Source organism: Balaenoptera musculus, chromosome 11 (assembly GCF_009873245.2).
Source record: "Balaenoptera musculus isolate JJ_BM4_2016_0621 chromosome 11, mBalMus1.pri.v3, whole genome shotgun sequence".
NCBI classification, from domain to species: domain Eukaryota; kingdom Metazoa; phylum Chordata; class Mammalia; order Artiodactyla; family Balaenopteridae; genus Balaenoptera; species Balaenoptera musculus.
In genome coordinates, this window is record NC_045795.1 from 82,883,934 (window position 1) to 82,905,973 (window position 22,040).

At 39.6% G+C, this 22,040-nt stretch overlaps 1 protein-coding gene across 1 annotated transcript in view; it reads right to left on the reverse strand.

Moving 5' to 3' along the window:
- Positions 1–22,040, reverse strand: part of FRMD4B (FERM domain containing 4B) — a 183,284-nt gene that overhangs the window by 79,881 nt on the left and 81,363 nt on the right. Inside the window, 1 exon segment of the mRNA XM_036868317.1 lies at positions 15,106–15,190. Coding sequence (XP_036724212.1) covers positions 15,106–15,190 — 85 coding nt within the window.

Here is a 22,040-nt window from a genome sequence, read left to right on the forward strand (position 1 = left end):
TGATACTAGTTGCACAGATGTGTTCAGTCTGTGAAAGTTCACTGAGCTGCACAATTACATTATATACACTTTTCCATGTGTATACTTCAATATAAAGTTAAGAAAACAAAACAAAACAAAACACAGAACCACTAATCTTCCCTCAGCCTTTCCCATCTTACTTAATGTCAATTTCATCCTAAGTTGCTTAGGTCCAAGATCTCCATGGTACCATTGGGCACAGAGTCGGGCAGTGCGCAACCTGTGCAACTGTATTCGGTGACCCTGTTTGCACCTTCTAATGCAGTATAACCTTATTTATCTTCTTTATTGTCTTTCTCCCTATCTACCATCCCCTCTGCCTAATAGGTAAGCTCCTTAGGGCATGGGTTTTTACCTATTTTGACCCTAGCTACATCTCCAGGACCACTTGGCACACAGCAGGTACTCAAAGCATTTGTAGAATATCAACTAAAAGAGTAGTGAAGGAAAATGTCGATGGGTGTATTATTATCTTTCCTTTTAAAAAGGGAATGCTTCTTATGTTTCTTGATTCACTATACAGTTGATTTGCCTTGATTTTCAACTCAGAATAAGGAATCCCAGAAATTCTGAACTATGAGAACATAGCTCAGGCTTTATCAGCTATGGAAACTGTTAGCATAGTACCTAGTTATCAAGGAGATACATATATATATGTAATATATATATATATATATATATATGCAAGAATATATATATATGCAAACTTATCAAAAAATCTTTTACCTTTCTGGCATCACTTTCTAAAAATGTAAAAGGAAAATAATATATCTGTCCCCAACTTCACGGAGTTTTGAGGAAAAAAAAGAAAAATGAGCTATAAAGATGCTTTCAAAAACTAAAAAGCATTACAAGAAGAGCAAACAAGTACAGGGTGTTTTTGTGGGTGTGTATCACGTTTCAAAGATATAAGCAGTGGGATCAAAGTATCTGGACAGACTGCTTCTCAGAAACTTGATCACAATGAACATGGGAACAAAGAGAAAGAGAAAGTTTATGAATTAGTGTTTGGTTGTGGGAGGATAATACAAGTGAATATACAGATATGGAAATGAGAAAGAAGGGAAAATGAATCAGATCATCTTTTCTCAAGGTGGAGCCCAGGTACGGTTTGTGCAATGCATGTTGTTTTTTGGTGGACAGGTGGAGCATATTTTTTGTTCTTGGGATGAAGTTCCAACTAGTTTACATAGAAACCAGACCTTGGTTTCTAGATAGCATTCTCCACTGAAAGGAAAAATGGCTGTTTCCAAGGCTATGGTAGTAGGAGCCTTTAGATCATCAAAATGAATGAGAGAAGGGATGATAATATATTGAATAAAAAGAAATCCATGAGTCCATGTTGATAATAAAAAACATTTTTTAAAAAGATGGAGAAGGGAAAATTATTCTTTACCCATAAATGCTATGAAAGGTTGAAGGTGATAGAATTAGCAAATCACCATTTACAATCACCATATACCACAGTACTAACCATAGTACTAACTGGCTTAGCCAAGATCACCACTGGAGACCAAGACCATTGGATCAAAGATTGTTGGGAAACAGGATGGTCAAACAGTCTCAAAGTGTCGACTCCAGACAAGTTGTTAATTACAAAGTGGAAAAGATGAAGAGAAATCTGGTAGATACCACCTTAACCAAAAACAACGCTTACTGACGTTGCAAGCCTCCCTGTGAGACACACTGAGGAGGACCCAACATCACTTATGTAGTATTCTTGCTACAAGGAAATTATATTAGACTAGTGGCTCTGAAACGTCATTGTATAGCAGAGTTACCCTAAAGCCACTGAAGAATAGAGAGACCCAGACTCACTGAAGTAGTATAGGGTGAAATGGGGCAGGTTGTGAGTCTCTGTAGTTTCACCAAGTTCCCTAATGATTCTAAGATGTGGCCAACACAATACATGTTTGGAATCACTGAATTAGACAAACCCATGTTTCACAAATTGAGAGACCTTCTACAAGGCAAATGGCCTATACTCTCAAAAAATACCAATGTAAGAAAAGCCAGGCAAAGACTGGACATCTGTTTCCCATTATGGAGACTACGGAGTCATGACAACTAAAACCAATGTGTGATCCTAGATGGATCCTGGACCAGAAAAGGAAAACAAACAAACAAACAAACACCAAACTAACTCAAAAGCTAATTATTGAGACAATATGAAAAATGTGAATGGGAACTTTATATCAGATACATACAATTTGTGAAATATGATATTAATCTCATAAAACTCTACACTCCACATGGGCAGAGATCTAAGTCACCACCGTACACACAGCACCTATGTAGTGCCTAGCACATAGTGGACATTCAATAAATATTTTTAAATGAATTAATCTATACTTAAAAAAAACCAAAAACCTTTTGATAACAAGGTTCTACCAGATGATGCTACAAAAATATCATCAGAACTATGAGTCTTCTTCCATCCAATTCTTTTTACTTCGCCCCTATTCTGAGATCTGGAGGCTCTGCTTTATTTCTTTTGATCCCAGGAAGAATGGTATTGTCACGTGGCCAAATATCAGAGACACTGGCTCCACCATTCTGCCAGTATCTGAATCCTTGTAATAAACTCTTGCACCAACATGGTTGCAAAGCAAGGGAGTGAATGTTTATGAGACTGCTCTGAAAATGAGAGGTGTGGTGATCTACAGCCAAGTCATTAAGGGATGCAAGAAGGGGAGCCTAAATAGGTCAGGTTCCACTAATAAGCATGGAGGTTCCAAGGCAGCCACATCTGATAAATAGGAGGTGAGACAATTGGAGAACAGACGAATAACTGTCACTAGACACTGAGAACCCAGCTCTCTACTTTTGTACTTACCTATATTCGTTATTAGATTACATACACAGCAGAATTTAATTACAGCATTCTAATTGCTTAAATGCACCCTGGCACCAATTTATGATTATAATTTGAATTTGTAGCAGCGGAGTGTCCTGAAGAAAAACTAGTCCTATTAAAAAAAAAAAAAGTGCAAGGTGCTTACAAGATAATCAAGGATGATTAGAGGGAGAAAAGGATGAATCACGAGAAAGAAGAGAAAGTTACGGTCATGATGTTAAAATGAATCTTCTGAATAAAGAAGCACTGTTAAAGTTAGTATCCTAGCCTAACATCCTAGATGCTTTTTGCATCTAGGAGTAAATATGCAATGATACTTTTATTTTTAGGACTATTGTGCATCCATTTGATTGGGCCTCCTGTTTATCATTTTTTTTCCAATAGGGTATACCACATTTAAAATGTTTTCACCAACATTCTCCTTTTATGCCATAATGGTGGTTATTTATGCCCAAGTACTTCTTATAAATGAAAACGTCGTATAATAGTCCTCTTGGGAATTTTGGAAGAATATCATCAATAACAACAACAATAAAAACGAGAACATTTAAGTGCTAACTATCTGTTCCAAGAGGCTGACGTATATTAATTCATTGAATCCTCAGGAGAACCTTATGAGGATGTATTACTACCTCACTTCACAGGTGAGGACTGAAATTAGGAGATTACAGTAGATGACTACTTAAGGCCACCTACACTCTTAGTGGTGCTACCAGGATTCAAGCTGGGACCACCTCTCCATAGTCCCCCAGCTCTTTGCCATGTCATGCATTGAGCCATATTTTGGTCTCTCCAAGGAGTGAACAAAACAATCTTGGTTGGTGTCCAACACCCATGAAATAGTTACTGACTTCACTTCAGCTGGGAGGTAAATTGTACTCTTATAGCATATATTGCATGTGTTCTTAGTAAATTTAAATTGTAACGGTTTGTGGCCAATTCAACAGGTTTAGCTGAAATGGGTAACTTGGTCTATTTCCCGATGAATCTATACTGTAAAACATTAATATTAGGCCTCGTTAATTATGAAATGGCAGTCTTCCGTTCAATTTCTTCTTTCTGAAAAATACAAAGATAGCTTTTCAAACCTCCTCCTTAGGCCTCTTAAGCATGTGTAACACGGTAGAAAGGCGAATGACATGTGCTTCTAGTATGGGTTGAAGAAATAGATGACAAATAAATGGTAGATGATAGATGGACAGGTAAATGGATGGATGTACAGAGAGAGAGTGGGTGTGGGCAAATTAGTTTTTATAAGTTTCTTTGCCATGTTCCTCTTGAAATATAAGATTTGAATCTTCAAGGATGTCCACTTAAGCATTTTCAAAAGCAGAAAACATATAAAGAAATTTGATTTCTATAATAAATTGAGAAAATATCTTCCAGAGTCTTTTCATCCTTTCCTAGATTTTAAGATATTGTATTTTCAGCTGAATTGACCGTCTACCTCGTCCTCCCTCCATCCAAGCATTCATCATACTATTTTTTTTTTTTTTAATTCATGGTTATTTGACTTCCGGCCACTTTTTAAAAAAATTTATTTTATTTATTATTTATTATTTTTGGCTGTGTTGGGTCTTCGTTTCTGTGCGAGGGCTTTCTCCAGTTGCGGCAAGTGGGGGCCACTCTTCATCGCGGTGCGTGGGCCTCTCATTATCGCGGCCTCTGTTGTTGCGGAGCACAGGCTCCAGATGCGCAGGCTCAGTAGTTGTGGCTCACGGGCTTAGTTGCTCCGCAGCATGTGGGATCCTCCCAGACCAGGGCTCGAACCCGTGTCCCCTGCATTGGCAGGCAGACTCTCAACCACTGCGCCACCAGGGAAGCCCCTATCATACTATTTTTATGACTTTTTTTGGAGTGACAATTTAGCTGTAATGATATTCTGATCGCCTCTTTTCTGATGATGGTCTACCAAAAGTATCAGTACTGGGTTTCAATGTTTTAAGGTAATTCATGTTAAATGGCACCATTATGAAATACAAATATTCCAATTGGATGTTTAGTAGCTCTGTTCAACGTATTCAACAAATATTCGAGTGCCTTCTTGTGCTGGCAATACATCAATGAACAAATGATTCATTCTCTGTAAATTTACTCCGGGTAGTGCCAACTAGAGTGCATTCTCCTTGTTCTCTAAGACCATGTCCCTTTGCCTTTCGGTGGGCCTTGATTTTTTCACCTGAGGACCCAACAATTTCCCCTTTAGCACCTCAGGGAGGTGGTAAAGGCAAACGAAACAGCACATGGGGGCTTCCCTGGTGGCGCAGTGGTTGAGAGTCTGCCTGCCAATGCAGGGGACGCGGGTTCGAGCCCTGGTCTGGAAGGATCCCACATGCCGCGGAGCAACTAGGCCCGTGAGCCACAATTACTGAGCCTGCGTGTCTGGAGCCTGTGCTCCGCAACAAGAGAGGCCGCGATAGTGAGAGGCCCACGCACCGCGATGAGTGGCCCCCGCTTGCTGCAACTGGAGAAAGCCCTCTCACAGAAACAAAGACCCAACACAGCCAAAAATAAATAAATAAAATAAATTTAAAAAAAAAAATAATAATAATTTTTAAAAAAACAGCACATGGGACAGGTCCCTGAGGATTACAACTGGCATGTGTTATAAGCTATTATTATGAAAACTTGGATTCTCACACATGCACAAGGCAGCACAGATCTAAATGCTCATGGTTTAAGACACACATAATTTCAATATTAGGAAAACACAGAAGGAAAACCACATGAAGCAGGGAAAGCTGAAGTACTGATTATGAAACTCTCAATAGCCCTTTAAAATATGGCATTCGATTTCTTTGTTCCACATGGATTGGCTAGTCTTCAAACCAACTCTGATGTTTAGCTTAGTGACTTCACTCTGTAAATATCTATGGCTACTTATTACCAGAAGGCACGCTCACCTGTGTATAGACAGAACTTACAGCCTGCAAAATTCAATTTCTGTTACTGACCCTTTAAATAATTTCAGCACCTTGAAATGAGTTTGAGGATTAACATACACACACATTCACCTAGACAAACACTCTCAAATCCCACATACTAAAACTCTGTCAGGTTAGCAGATATACTGAATATATTTTATCCTTGGTAACCATTCAAACTGTCGGTTGTTGCACTACATGGAATAATTCCAGGACAAGAACCATGAATGCGGTGCTGACAGTAATGGATTGGTTACAGAAGAATATGCTTCATGTTGTATTAGTTTAAATCGAGCTGAGACTAATTCCTCTCTTTTTAATGCACTGTAAACAGGGATAATAATAGGTCTTACCATGAATGTGTACTTTTATAAAGCCTCTTTGTCATGAACAGGCAGCTGGAACAGTATTAAATTAGCAAATATCTTTCTAGATTTTAGGAGAATGTTTCCCTCTCAAAAAAGTCACATGATTGTTTCAGGACCTCATTATTGACTTTTGGGATGATTCATTTCTCCAATTTTTCTTCCACTCCTGCTTCGTTGCTGCCTATATGGTAACTCTGGCTTTAGTAAGAAGGAAAAGGGAAAGCCAATGATATTCAGATAGTTTGGTTGAATGGTTGGGGTAGAAGAATATATTGGAAGATTTGGCTAACATGAGGTTTTAAGATTAAGTGGACTCCCTCTGCATACACTTGCAATGCCTTTCCATCCTAAAGGCAATCGAATGTTGATGACTTATTTCCTTGAAATTCCAAGAAAAGCTGTTTGAATCTAAGAGCAGAGAAGTATGCCAACCTATCCTTGTAGCCGATTTTACAGCAATTCTCCTAAATGTCTCCAAAAAGTATTTACAGTGAATAAAGCAGCAAAGGTTACAGTACATATGCTGAGACTCCTGTGCTTTAAAATCCGACCATGCGATGCCCCAAATGGTATTTTAACAGGTTCAGTATATGAAATTTCAAGGTTACAAGTACAATATCAACTCTGGAAAATTGAATGTAGGAACATTCCATCCATCTTAGGTAATGAAAACAAAATAAGATTGAAAGCTGAAAGAGTCTAATTTTAAGGTTGTTACTCAGAACTTATTTTCAATTTGGCTCAACCTTTTCACAAGCCCATTTTGCAAAATTTGATCAATTTAGTTGTGCGTGTAAGCTACATTTACTTCGCTCACTTGACAAATATTTACCGAGGGTCTATAGTGTATGCCTGTCTCTGTGCCAGTGGCTGGGACGTAAAGCTGACACTGATCCCAAGGAATTAGTCCAGTTGCGGGGTGGCAGGTATATAAGCAAGCAAGTCAACGCTATGGGAAGAGAGCTAGAGAAGTATTTAGAGGGTACTTTCGGGATTGGAGGAACCTAATTCCCTTAGGGTATGGTTGGTGGTGGTACACAGGGAAGGAAAGAATTTGTTAAGGGCAGGGGACTTTGGAGCTGAGTTCAGAAGGATGAGTGGAAATTTACCAGAGGGAAACGAAGGGAGAGAGAAAAGCATTCAGCAGAGAAAGAAGAACATGAAAAAGAGAAAGACATTCAGCGCAGGGATAAATATATTAAAAGGCATGGAAGCTTGAGAAAGCTGGTATTAATCAGGGAATGAGGAATTATTTCAGTATGAACATGGTGAGTGCAGAGGAGGCTAGAGTGACGAGCTGGGGCTTGTGTGTCCTATGAGGGAGCGTCATATGTCAGAGTAGTAGTAATAATAGTAAAAATATTAATAGCAAAACAGTGTCTGCTCATGGAAAAGACTCTGACAAGTACAGGTTTCTGGTAACTGACTGTACTGCTGAACTGAATGAATAAGCATTTTCAGAACTCTAATGAAAAACTGATGAACTCATAAAAGTGCTAACAAAAGATCAAGATGAAAAAAAATTAATTACATGGGACTGAGTGAACTGATGCGGATGATTATAATTTTTGTGACTTTCTGTTTGAATTAAAAAAAAAAAATCCCACAAGGACTCAGAGGCAAAAAATATACAAATCAATTTTCACTGCAAAGTAAAGGAGCTGTTACAGTGGAGGATTACTGGACTGAATGTCAATATTATGACATAGTATGAGTGTGTTTCGTGTTTGGTAATTGCAATCATTGTTGCTTTTGTTGTGGTCATCCATTTACAATGCTTGGTGTCAGTCTATTTATCTCTTGTAAAAATAAAATACAGTGTGTGTGTGTGTGAAAAAAAAAAAAAAAGAAGTCACCCAGAATTGGCCTAAATCAATCAATCAATCAATCAATCAAAAAAAAAAAAAAAACAGTGTCTGCTTCAGACACTCTTCTGTCTACCTGGTATATATTAACTCACCCATTGTAGTAGGAACTATGATCCCCACTCTACAGTCGATAAAACTGAGGCTAAAAATGTAAGTAACATGCCCATGTTAGAGCCAAAGCCATGTGTTTGAACCCAGACTTCCTGGTTTCAGTCGAACCTTTCCCCCACTGCACTATACTGCCTCTGTAGGTAGCAGGGGCTAAGACGTTAAACACGGGGGATAGAAGGTCTTGTTGATTTTACGTTCTGAAATGCCTCAATCCTGCCATCCATTCGTTCATTCTTTAAATTATTTGCTCGTTCACTTAAGCAACCTTTTACCTAACATCTAGGTCCCAGAGGCTCCAACGTATAAAAAACCTGGTCCCTACCTGCAATGTGCAAGTTTATCTTTAATGAAATAAAAATGTGAATTTTCAAAGCAATCCTGCAATCCTTCCCCATCTTGCATCCTGGTTCTTGCAAGAACACATAGAAAGTAGGAAGAAAAGTGGATGGACGAGGTCAACGTAGCCAAAATACCTAAAAAGTTAAAAGTCTAACACAATATAAAATGCAGGCAGCAATTGATCTCAGCCAACAAAAATACATACTTCAAAGAAAGAAATAGGTCAAACTAATACAATTAATGCATCAGTAGTAGGATTATGGATCAATTCCTTTTTTTGATTTTTTTTGTCCTTTTCTGTATTTTCTAAATGTTCTACAATCAAGTATTATTTTTACAATTAGAAAAAAACATTCTGTCAGTTGTCATTAAGAGTAGACCTTTTGCTTTTTTAGATAAAGCAATTAGGAATTTTCAGCTTCCACTTAGCTTTGTCCAGTGAGAAAGACAACTGAGTATTTTTCTAATGGAGGGAGAGCAATCAACACAATGTTTTTATTTTCTTCATACAGCTTCAAAGAGGTAAAGTTTAATGAATACATTGATTATTTTTGTCTCTATTTTTCTGATATAAAATGAATGCAAGTATCCTATTTAAAAAATTTTAGAAAAGCATTACTCAGAAAGCAAAAGTCTTTCCATAATCTCACTCTCAGAGATAATAAAAATTTATACTATGCAATATATTTTTCTATTTTTCCTATAAGTACATTTTATACACACACACACACACACATATATATATAAGCAAATAAAGTTAAAGACAATTATACTATATTTACTGTTCTGTAGCTTGGTTCTTTTTAAACTTAACAATGCAATTTCAGGACTTCCCTGGCAGTCCAGTGGTTAGGACTCCATGCTCACTGCCAGGGCCCAGGTTCAATCCCTGGTCAGGGAACTAAGATCCCGCAAGCCGCATGGTGCGGCCAAAAAAATAAAAGAGAGTAAGCAGATGGAGACATTAAAACAATTATTATAACTGTAGCCCATATGTTTAAAAAGTTAAGTAGCCACAGGCAAGATTTTAAAAAGATCCAAATCTCGGGCTTCCCTGGTGGCACAGTGGTTAAGAATCCGCCTGCCAATGCAGGGGACACGGGTTCGATCCCTGGTCTGGGAAGATCCCACATGCCGCGGAGCAACTAAGCCCGTGCACCACAGCTACTGAGCCTGTGCTCTAGAGCCTGCGAGCCGCAACTACTGAAGCCCGTACACCTAGAGCCTGTGCTCCGCAACAAGAGCAGCCACTGCAATGGGAAGTCCACGCACCACAACGAAGAGTAGCCCCTGCTTGCCGCAACTAGAGAAAGCCTGCGTGCAGCAACGAAGACCCAACACAGCCAAAAATTAAAAAAAATAATAAATAAATAAAATAAATAAATTAAAAAAAAAGATCCAAATTTCAAACTTCTAAAGATAAAAACTTCAATATACAGGGTGGGATAAATGGCAGAATAAATTCCAAGAGAAAAGATGAATAAAATTGAAGATACTGCAATAGAAATTACCAAAGTAAAACACAAAAAGAAAGAAAGAAATAAAAAGAAAAGAGCATCACTTAGCTGTGGGATAACTTTAGGTGGCCTAGTATATGTGCAATTGGAGTTTGCAAAGGAGGCATGGATGGGGACAGAAAAAAATAGTTGAAGAAATTATGGCTGAAATATTCCCAAATTTAATAAAAACTATAAACCCACAAGTCCAAGATGCTCAATAAACACCAATCACAAGAACCATGAAGGAGAAAGCTATATCAAATTGTTCAAAGCAGTGATAAAGAGAAAATTTTAAAAGCAGACAGAGATGACCAAATGTTTACACAAAAACAATAACAATGTCATGTGCATCTATAACACATCTAAAAATAAAACGTATGACACTGACAGCATAAAGGCTGAGAATGAAGAAATAGAAATATACTATTATAAGGTTCTTGTACTACATGTGAAATAGTACAAGATCACTTGAAGGTAGACTTGATAAGTTAAAGATGTATACTATAAACCCTAAAGCAATCACAGAAAAAATAAAACAAAGAGTTATAGCTAGTAATCCAACAAAGGAGATAAAATGAAATCATAAAATACTCAATAAATCCAAAAGAAGGCAGAAGAAAGGAACAAAGAACAGATGGGACAAATAGAAAACAAATAGCAAGACAGACAAACTTAACCATGTCAATAATCACATTAAATGTAAATAATGTAAACAACCAGTTAAAAGACAGAGATGGATAAATGGATAAATAAAATGGATAAAAATATCAAGATGCAGTTATATGTTGTCTATAAGAAATTCACTTTAAATACACAGACACAAACAGTTTACAATTAAAAGGATGGAAAAAGACTTACCATGTTAACACTGATCAAAAGAAATGTGAAGTGGTTATATTAATATCAAAGCAGATTTCAGAATAAAGAATATTACCAGGATAAAGAGGATCATTCTATAAAGATAGTCAAGAGGATATAGCATTCCTAAATGCTTATAACCTAATAACAAAACTTCAAAATACATGAAATGAAAACTGATAGAACTTACAAAGAGAAATAGAAAAATCCACAGTCATAGCTAGAGATTTCAGTACCTCTCTGTCAATAACTGATAAAGGAAGTAGACACACAATCAGCAAGAGTAGTAGACTTAAACAGTACTATCAAATTGACTTGGTTAACATTTATAGAACATCCACCCAACAACAGCAGAATACACATTCTTCCCAAGCGCACATGGACCACTTACAAGATGAAGCATATTCGGGCCATAAATAAGTCATATTAAATTTAAAAGAATTTAATTTATACAATGTGTGTTTTCTGACCACTGTGAGATTTAATTAGAGGTAAATAAAAGATCCCTAAAAGGCCCCAAATTTCTGGAAACCAAACTGTACTCTTCTAAATAACAATGAGCCAATGAAGATATATCAAAAAGGAAATTTAAAAATATTTACAAATGAATGAAAATGAAAACACAACATATCAGTATTTGCGGAATACAAAATCAGTACTTAGGAGAAAATGTTACAGTACTAAATGCATATATTAGAAAAGAAACATCTTTAATCAGTGATCTCAGCTTTCATCTTAAGAGAATGGTATATGAAGAGCAAATTAAACCCAAAGGAAGAAGAAAGGCAATAATAATGATAAAATATAAACTAATAAAGATCATAGCAGAAATCAATGAAGTAGAAAAAAATCTTTTTTTCAATGAGTAAATCGTTGAAACCAAAAGCTGATTCTTTGAGAGGCTCGATACAGATAAACTTCTGGCCAGAATGATAAGAAATAAAAAAGAGAGAAGATACCAATTATTAATATCAGGATCAAAAGAGGCAATACCACTATAGACTACACATGTTAAAAGGATAATAAGAAAATATGAACAACTATGGCTATAAATTGGACAACTAATAAAAAGGCACACAGATTGAAAAGGAAGAAGTAAAGCTATCTTTATTAGCAGACGATCTATAAAGTAAACCTGATGAAATCTACAAAAAAGTTACCAAAAGTTATAAATGAGTTTAGCAGGATTCAATATCAATACACAAAAATCAATTCGATTTCTATATACTGATAATGAACATTCAGAAATTGAAATAAAAAGATACCATTTACAATTGTATCAAATAATATGTAGGACATAGGGACAGATCTAACAAAAGACCTGTATACTGAAAACTACTGAGAGAAATTAAAGATGATCTAAATAAATGGATATATATATATCTTGTTCATGGGTCTGATGACTCAATGTTGTTAAACTGTCAATTCTTCCCACCTTGGTCTATGAATTCATGCAATCCTAATAAAAGTATCAGTAGGGTTGTTTGTTTGTTTTGGATAGAAATTGACAAGCTGATTCTAAAATCCATATGGAAATGCAAAAAACGTAGAATAAATAAGACAACTTTTAAAAAGAACAATGTTAGGGTTTGTTCTGATTTCAATACACAATTCAAAGCTGCAGTAATCAAAACAGTATATTATTGCCATAAAGGCTGACAAATAGATCAATGGAACAGAATAGAGTCCAAAAGTAAACCCACACATATATGGACCACTAATTTTTTTTAAAGGTGCAAAGGCAATGTAATAGAGAAATGACAGCCTTTTCAACAAATGGCACTGGAGCCACTGAATATCCATATGCAAAAAAAAAAAAAAAAGAAAGAAAGAAAACTTCAATCTGAACTTTGTGTCATATATAAAAATTAATTCAAAATGGATAATAGACCTAATGCAATACCTAAAATTCTAAAACTTCTAGAAGAAAATACAGGAGAAATCTTTGTGACCTTGGGTTAGGCAAAGTTTACTGAGATACAATATTGCAATCCATAAAGGAACAAATTGATAAAATAGACTTCAACAAAATAAAAGCCTTTTAGTCTTTGAAAGATATGAAGAGAATGAACAGCAAGCCACAGACTGGGAGAAAATATTTGTAATCCATATAACCAATAAAGTACTTATATCCAGAATATATATACTCTGAAAACTCATGAGAAGAAAACAGCAACCCAAAGAAATTGGGCAAAAGATTCAAACGTAAAGAAGATATACTGACGGTAAAATAAGCACATAAGAGACACTCAAACATCATATGTCATCAGGGAAATGGAAATTAAAACTGCAGTGAGATGCTACTACACTCCTATTAGAATGGCTAAAATGGAAAAGATGTTGATGCCACGTGTTGACAAGGATATGAAGGAACTAGAAATCTCATAAACTGCTAGTGGGAATTTAAAATAGCACAACCACTTTGGAAAACATTTGGCAGAACCTTAAAAAGTTGCATCTATCTACCACATGATCTAGCCATTCTACTCCCAGGCATTTGCCCAAGAAGAAAAGAAAGTATATGTGCATACAATGACTTGTACATGGATGTTTATAGAAGTTTTATTTGTAATAGTCCCCAAACTTGCATAATCTAAATGTTCATCAACAGGTGAATGGATCATTTCGAAATATGTGCACATATCAAATCATCATATTGTACACCTTAAACTTACACAATATTATATGTCAATTATACCCCAGTAAAACTGAGAGAAAAAGGAAAAAAAAAAAGCACAGGCAAATGGATAAACAATGTAAGGCATAGGGACTTCCCTGTGGTTTGGTGGGTAAGACTCTGCGCTGCCACTGCAGTGGGCACGGGTTCAATCCCTGGTCGCGGAACTAAGATCCCGCGATCCTGCATGCCGTGCAGTGTGGCCAAAAAAACAAAAACAAAAGCAAAAACAAAACAATGTAAGGTATAGCCATACAGTGGAATATTACTTAGCAATAAAAAGCAAAGTGCTATTGATACATGCAGCAACATGGATGAATCGCAAAACAATTATGCTCACTGAAAAAAGACAAAAAGATTATCTACTGTATGATTCCACTTACATAAAACTCTAGAAAATGTACTCTACTGTGAGAAAAAGCAGATCTGTAGTTGCTGGCTATATTCACTATCTTGATTGTAGTGATCATTTCAAGGGTATTACTTCTAATAAGATGTAGAAAATTATGTAGTCAATTACATTTCAATAAAGCTATTAAAACAAAAACAACAAAAACTCTGCTCCTTGCTGAGTCTTAACACTAATTAAAGCTGCATGTGTGCAGTGGGCCACCCTTAACACTTTGGGGGCTGAGGGAGGAGTACCAATGCAGGTGTCCTAACCCACAGTCTGCCCCCTTGCCCTTCCAGGCCAGGCACCATCCAGCTGTCTCTGGCCACCCCTCAGATTTAGGGTGATATATATGGGCAGAAGGGGTTCCCACCGGCCCTGGAAGCAGGCATGGGATCTGAGATCCTGAACACTGAGACCATAACCTTGAAGGGAGGAGCTGGGTTCCAGCTGAGCCTATCTTGGCCCACAGACTCCCTGCCAGTTGCCCAGGGTATGGTTTGAGGAGGCCAGACTAGAGGCCTTTAAAGCAATGCTTATCTGCAAGGAGCTAAGATAAAAATGGAGAGTGTCTAAAACTTCTATAGCAATCTGACGGACATGGCTGCAACATCCAGGCATGGGATAATTTTTCTAGCAATTCGTGTGTATTGAATTTTACAAAAGCTGTGTATCCTCCACGGACTGGATGCAAATAAAAAAACAACAAAGCCAAAAACAGGTCCCTTGCCCACAGGTAACTGAGACTCTGCCTTAAAACACACGGCTTTGAGCAGAAGCCCCTAAAGGAGACTGGTTTTGAATTACGATAAATGTAGGCCGTATTCTGTTAAAAAAGATTTCTGGCCTGACTTCTGTGAGGCTTCGATCACAGTCTGCTTGATCCATCTTTGTGTCCTTCTGGGTCATTCCGTGTGGAGTATGAGCTGCATTTAAGGCCGTGGTAATTCTGTGTGAGCACAATGCCTCTGTACATGGCTGTCTTCCCAACTCAGAATTTGAGAAGAACTGCCTTTTTTTTCTTTCTTTCTTTTTTTTTGGTTTATTTGTTTGGTGGGGTAGGATATGTCAATGAAAAAGATTATGTCCTGTTTTTCTCCATTTGAACATGAAAACAAAGGCCCTGCCATTGCTCCCTCCTTCTCCAGTGTCTCTGGAATCTGTCACTGACCATAACAAATGGGGCCCTTACCTTGTGCACACAGGCCTTTGCATTCAGGAAAAACAGCTCCACGGTGGTTTTATCCTTCAGGAACGATATGCTCTCAATGTAAAACCTGAAAAACAGTACAGAAGTTTGTTCCTTCAGATTCCTTCCCTTCTCTCTGCATGATTTCATTTCCTCATGTTGTTTCTCGCAGAGAATTTTCAGAAGCTAGGGGATGGTTGTGCTTTATTTCCCTCTTAAAAGCTATCTGCAACACGTATGTACAGCTGTGTGTATGTATGAATCTATGTGGATATGCAGATAACATCTTCTACAGAAGGCTTTTGTGTGTTGGAAGGTGAGTTAAAGAAAAATCCAAAATGGTCACCAACTGCAAAGCCAACTTTACTCTTGGTTGCCCATTCTTCGACACACATTCTGGGAGCTCAGAATACCTGAGACAGCTTCGAAACAAAGTCCAGTTGAGCTCTGAGGGCTGAAAACAGAAGTCTGCTGAGTAAGCGCTACTAAATAATTGAACCTGGAGACCTGTGGCTCTGTGGTTTGCAGACTCGGGGTGGGTGTGAGAGCCCCACGTTTACCTCGCCCCCATCCACCAGGAGAGTTTCAATCGCACCCTCCCTCCTTTCCTCTCATCCTTCCAGGCTCCAGGCTTTCCCTCTGGCTGGAAGCTGAGCTCCCGTACTACTTAATATTGGTCTTTCTCATGCAAATCAGGGCATTCTGGGCCTCGCTCCCTCCACTGCCTTTTCTGGGCCTTTGCTCGTTCCGTCTATGAGGCCAGGTCCCTCTTTTAGGAGAGAGCTTACTACCAAGAGGTGGGGAGGGGAGGAGAGTCTTGTGTTTTTCTCATCCCGTCATGTGGAAGCTGGCTGGTGAAGGCAGGCGCTCTGGGGTGGGTGAGTGGGCCAGCTAAGGCCTAGAAGGTTTTCTCTACTGTTGGAGCCCCACTTGATGAATAATGCATGAAGAGACTTAATACCCGAAGAGAGCTCACAGCTAGGGTCCTGGAAGAGAACTTGCTCTCAACTTGGTGAGAGGCAAGATAAGCCCGGACTGAAGTGGCACGGTGGGGGGAGTCTTGTCCTTAGCTCTGCAAAATCCTGACAGGCCTTGGGCATTTGCTCTTTTTATTTTTTCCTCCCTCTCCACAATAAGGAAACGTTTGAGAAATAAATCCAGCAGCTTAAAAAGGCCGTGAAAGATTTTACCACTGAGACGGTAAAATCATTTGAAAAATTCCACCCTTAATGCTGAATCATCAAGGGAAGTTCCAGAAAGAGAATAAATCCTTTATATTTTCACTTACAAGGGTTTATCTCACCTATAAGTGAGCTTAACGAAGATTCATGAGTGTTAGGTGTGTGAGAAGGGAAAGTTAAGGATTAAGGCAGGAGGGGGAGATGAAGAGTTGGAGGGAAAAGCAGGCTTGGGAACCTGAAACATATAGAATATGGAGTCCCAGCTCCATCATTTATTAGCTGTGTAGCCTTGGGCAAGATCGTTAGCTTCTCTGTGTCTTTTCTAAAATGGGTGTTATGACTGCACTTACCTCACAGGGTTTTGGAAGGAGTAAATGAGATAATAGAAAAGGATGTAAAACAATAAAAACTAACAGTTGTTAATAAAAATCCATTTTCTGGAATTTAATGCTATGTGGCCTGGGGGATGTGGCTTAAGCTTTGAGTCTAAGATTCTTTGTCTATAAAATGGGGATGACGATGGCCCTAGGAGGACCGTTATGAAGTGCCCACTACAGTGCCTGGCACGTGGTAGGAATTCAAGAAATCCTAACTAGTGTGGCTTGGCAACCTTGCATTATGTTTAAAAAAAAAAAAAAGTCTGATAGGACACGATGGGATTTGACCTATACCTGAAGGCTAGGAAAAAAACAGGATTCTATAGGACAAAAAGAAATGCAGGTGGAGAAAATACAATAGGTAAATAGCATCTCTGTGGTAATGTGATAAACATTCATAATTTGGCTTTCACCAAGAGTTAGTTACAATCTGAGTATTCTCCCGTCAATTTCGGTCTCCTGGCCATGGCCAGACAGACCACGGACAGTCACCTGACTCAAAGGCAACCAGTCTGTAAGCCGGTGAGCATCCTATGAGGTGGGCTGGGAAGAAGAGAGATCAGCCCATCAGAGGCTCCTTACACGGGGTAAGGAACGGACAAACCCATCATGTATGGTCTCTTAGAGAGACTGAGAGACGAGAGAGACAGGTCAAGAGGGAAACAGTGGAGGTAGAGAAAGGCACTAAGCAGAAGCCAGGAGGGAGAGAAAGGACACAAGTCAAGCGCAGGGGCTGATGGAGTGGAAGCAGAGAGTACCGAGTCCCTGCGATGGCGGATTCAAGGCCTGCTGCTGCCATAGGGCTGAGAGGACCTGTGTAACGAAGTTTCCTGAAGGACCTTCTGTTTCAACTAGGTGGTGATGGTTTTGCCCTGCTTCCTTTGCTTTTACAAGTATTTTTATCTCTGTCAACTGAGATAAGATGGGCAGGTTTTCGGTGGGCAGCCTGAAAGTGCAGCAGCAGGATCACAGCTAATGTTTCTTGAGCTCTTACTTAAGTCCCGGGTCGCATGCTGAGTGCTTTCCACGCGTTCTTTCATTTAATTCTCACAACAACCCTGGGAAGGAGATACCTATCATTATTCCCATTGTACAGATGCAGAACTGAATTTAGAGATCCGCCTACATGCACAGGCAGGAGGAGGTCTTGATCTGGGTCCCTCTGACTCCTGTAGACAATGCTTTTCAGTGGCACCTCCTCCTGGCTGCCTCACTTGTTCACACAACCAGCATTTATAAGGAAAGCTAAGCCCTAAATAATTGTGTGCAGAAACAAGTAAAGTAGAAGTACGTTTGTTCTCTATTGTTTCAAAAGTCAGAACCAGGGCTACCCCGGTGGCGCAGTGGTTAAGAATCTGCCTGCCAATGCGGGGGACACGGGTTCAAGTCCTGGTCCGGGAAGATCCTACATGTCGCGGAGCAACTAAGCCTGTGCGCCACAACTACTGAAGCCTGCGCTCTAGAGGCCCATTGAGCCACAACTACTGAACCCACATGCCACAACTACTGAAGGCCCATGCGCCGAGAGCCGTGCTCCACAACGAGAAGCCACTGCAATGAGAAGCCCGCGCACCACAACGAACAGTAGCCCCCACTCACTGCAACTAGAGAAAGCCCACACACAGCAACGAAGCCCTAACACAGCCAAAAATAAATAAATAAAATAAAATAAATAAAATAAATAAATAATAAATTAAATAAATAATAATTAAAAAAAAAAAAAAAGGCAGAACCAGATCAGTGGACCAAAAAATACAAGGTGATAGATTTTGATCAACCTATGAAACACCTTTTAAAAAGTTAAAATAGTCTTGGAAGGGCTTCCTGCCCTATAAGAGTCCCAGGTCAGATTAGGAGAACTCAGGGTCTGTTATCTATGCCAAGATTCGGTGATTCTTTCATTTTTACTTATTTCAGTATATATCTCTAACAGAGAGGGATCGTATTTAAAAGCATAACCTCAATGAATTTTCACACTAGCAAAGTTCATAATTCCTTAATATTTAAGATTCTGACCTTCATTCACATTTTGCCACTGTCTTCAAAACTTTTTTTTTTTTTTTTAATCCTGTGCTTGCGTTATTAAATAAATAAATCTGCAATGGTCTTTAGCGGGAGTCACATATGCAAAGCCTTAAGGATCACCAGCTGGATGTAAAACAGCTGAGCACATTCCTTTTACTCAGCTGGAACTCCCTTCTCCAAGGTAGGAGCATGTGACCAAGCTAGACCAGTCAGATTCTTCACCCTGGAATAGAATATGATTACAATGACCTATCGATCAAAGATTGTTGGAGCCTATTGTTCTGCCCGTGGTACCCGGATGAAACTGTCCATGGTTTCTGCTCCCTAGACCCCTGCAGAGCCTGATTCCTATCTTTCTGAGGCTTTGTTAGTCCAGTTTTCCTTCAATTCTGTTAGCCACAATTGGTTTCTTTTTGCTGGAAACCAAAGAATCCACATTACTGGATACTAGAGGGCTTCCCACGTGCTAGGGACAATACAAAGGGCTCTACGCGCATCATTTCATTTAACTTCAGTACAACCAGATGCCAGAGGTAGCAAGTTATGAACCTATCTTACAGATAAGAAAACTGAGAAATAGAGATGTAAAGTCAACTTCCCCAAGCCATACAGGTAGAAAGTGGTGGAGCCATGATTCAAACTAAGGCCTTCCAGACTTCAAAGTTCATATTTCAAACCAGTATGATAGGATGCTTTCCTACACTAACAATCACAATGAAGTATAAATGTACACAATGCCATTGGGGCCCAAGGGAGGAATGCCATTAAATCAGCTTATGAATCAAGAGGGAGAAGGCTGCCAAACTGAAATCCAGAGACTAAGTGTCACAGGACACGGTGTACCCTCAGACAATTGAGCGAGTCTTTAAAGAATGCATGAGTTCACCAGGTAACAAAGGTTGGAAGAGCATTCCAGGGAGAGGGCATATTAGCCAGACCTCTTGCTAGTCTTCAAGAATTTAACAGACCATATGCAGGGAGTGGGTGGCTTAGCACCAAATCAACTTGTGGCTTGTCCAATTCTCCACAGATACCTTTGTACTAGAAATGGGTTCCTCTTGCTTCTGAAGCTCAGGTCCCCGGACTATATCCTAGTTCCAGTAAACAGGTTCCCTATCTTGTTTCCCACTACTTTCTGGCGATCCGCCCTGTTGCCTTCTACCTTTCTGCCTGGGGATCCGATTTACCTGCTCTCTGAATCCACAATCCCATCTCTCCCTCAAGGAGCCACTGTAATGACTTTATATTTATAGAGGGTATGAACAGTACGTACGTATGGTTCCTCCGGGAGAATGGCTCCCCAGGAGCACCTATCAACACGTACCATGAACTGAAAACAAAATCTAGGGCCTTCTTAATGAAATGAAACGGACTATCCCAGACATAAATAAAGACCTTTTGTTTCAGCCCTTTTTTGGCAAAAGGATATTGTTTCCCTTCTGCGTGCTTACTGTGAGTGATTTCACTAAGATTTTGCGAACGTCAAAGCCCACGGTTCAATTTTCAGCCTCTAAACAAACCCAGGCTTTTGGGTTAGGCATATGTTTTGGAGACAGACCTCACACAACTTCACAAGTGTAATTTCTTGAGAATTTGCCTTCTTGAGAAGAGGTTTTGTCTCTGCTTTTCGTGTTCCTCCCATTAGCATTTCCCCCCCTTTCTTGATGGGACAGGTGTTCACCTAACCGATCATCGGTGATAACAGAACATCAGCCTCAACGATATGACATAATTGGCTTGGAGGAGGGGCAGGCCTGTCAGCGAGATGACAATACACAGTGTGTCGAAAGCAGGAAGACTCTGGTTGTTTGGGATGGGCTGTCCTTTAATGGTCACTGCCATGTAGTGGCCCATGTTTTCCTCCAATGGCATTTATTCATCATGCTCAAAAGTCAACACCACAGGGAATTCCCTGGTGGTCCAGTGGTTAGGACTCTGAACTTTCACTGCCACAGCCTGGGTTTCAATCCCTGGTCAGGGAACTAAGATCCCGCAAGCTGCAGGGTGTGGCCAAAAAAAAAAAGAAAAGGAAAAAAAAAAGTCAAAACCACAGAGTTGGGGAGATAACTAGGATAAGTCCAGCACTAACACTGATCCAGCTGCTTGGCTTCTCCGTGCTTCCCTTCCTTACTTGCCTCCACACCGGAGACATGAGAGAGATTTTCAACTTAGCTTAGTGGGTGGCATGTATTTCAGCGGTCAATGAGCGGTGGTGATTATTACTATGTTATTATTATCTGCCTGCCAGGGGGTCTATAACAGAAGGTGCACACTTCGCTGGGAACCTCTCTAAACTTCAGCTGTAACAACAAGAATGGAAATTCCAGTTACCTTTCCTAAGCTCTTTCTCTCAAGGAAGCAACATGCTACAAAGGTGTCCATTTTGACAGAATGGGAAACCACTCTGAAACGAATATTCTTCTGACCACTTTATCTCCCCAAAATGAGTATATTTTCTTTGTTTTCCAGAATCTTTGCTATGTCTGAGCGAGATAGCATCAAAGAAGGCGAATTGGGCAAGAAGACTCAATTATTTCGCATTCTGAAAACAATGCTGACTTGGTGACTGGCGTCCCGTAAGGGCTGCATTCAAACGGCCTCGTTCCAGGTTTCATTCAGTTACTCTGGGTAATTTTAGGCACTCACTGCAGCCACCTGCCTAAGTAGATTTCTATCAGGTCCTAATCCACATCCCGAGCAGGGAGAGCTGTATTTATTGCTTGTAATGACCCTGCAACCTCATAGTCCTGCTTTATAATGGACGCTGAAGACAGCGGTATAATTTAAGTGTATTTCATTTTCTCCAAACGACGATGCACAACTTCTGAGAGTCCCATATGTTCCCGTTCATCTCTGGGAGGGGTGCACTCTTGGAGGATTCCCCAAGGGAAGAATTATTTGCTTCTACAATGTGCTCCCCTGCCAGGAAAACTCTGCCTCACTTTGGAATTTCCAGGCATCCCAAGGAGAACTAGAGAGGGCCCTCCAGGTGTGAGCCTGTAGAAACCTGCCCTGCCGCTCCTCTCCCACACTGTGACTCTTTCTGAGTTCTCCAGGGAAGAGCTGGAGGCCCAGGAGGGTAAGGGCCTCGCTGTGACCTGTCTGAACGGGGAGGGAGTCTTTTGCCCCAGGCAACGTCAAGTGTTAGGGTCCCGTGGTGAATTCCAAGCGCTTGCTTCAAACTGCAAAATAGCCTGCTCCCGTCCACCATGAGCAAAGTAGGGACAGATGTTCTGAGAAGGAGACAGGAAGAGGCAGGAGAGGTTAAGTTTTCAGGGAGGGGATGGCTGGGACTAGTGAATGATGGAGACAAATGATGAAATCTTCCACCCAGTGCAAAAGTGAGTGGGTCAGA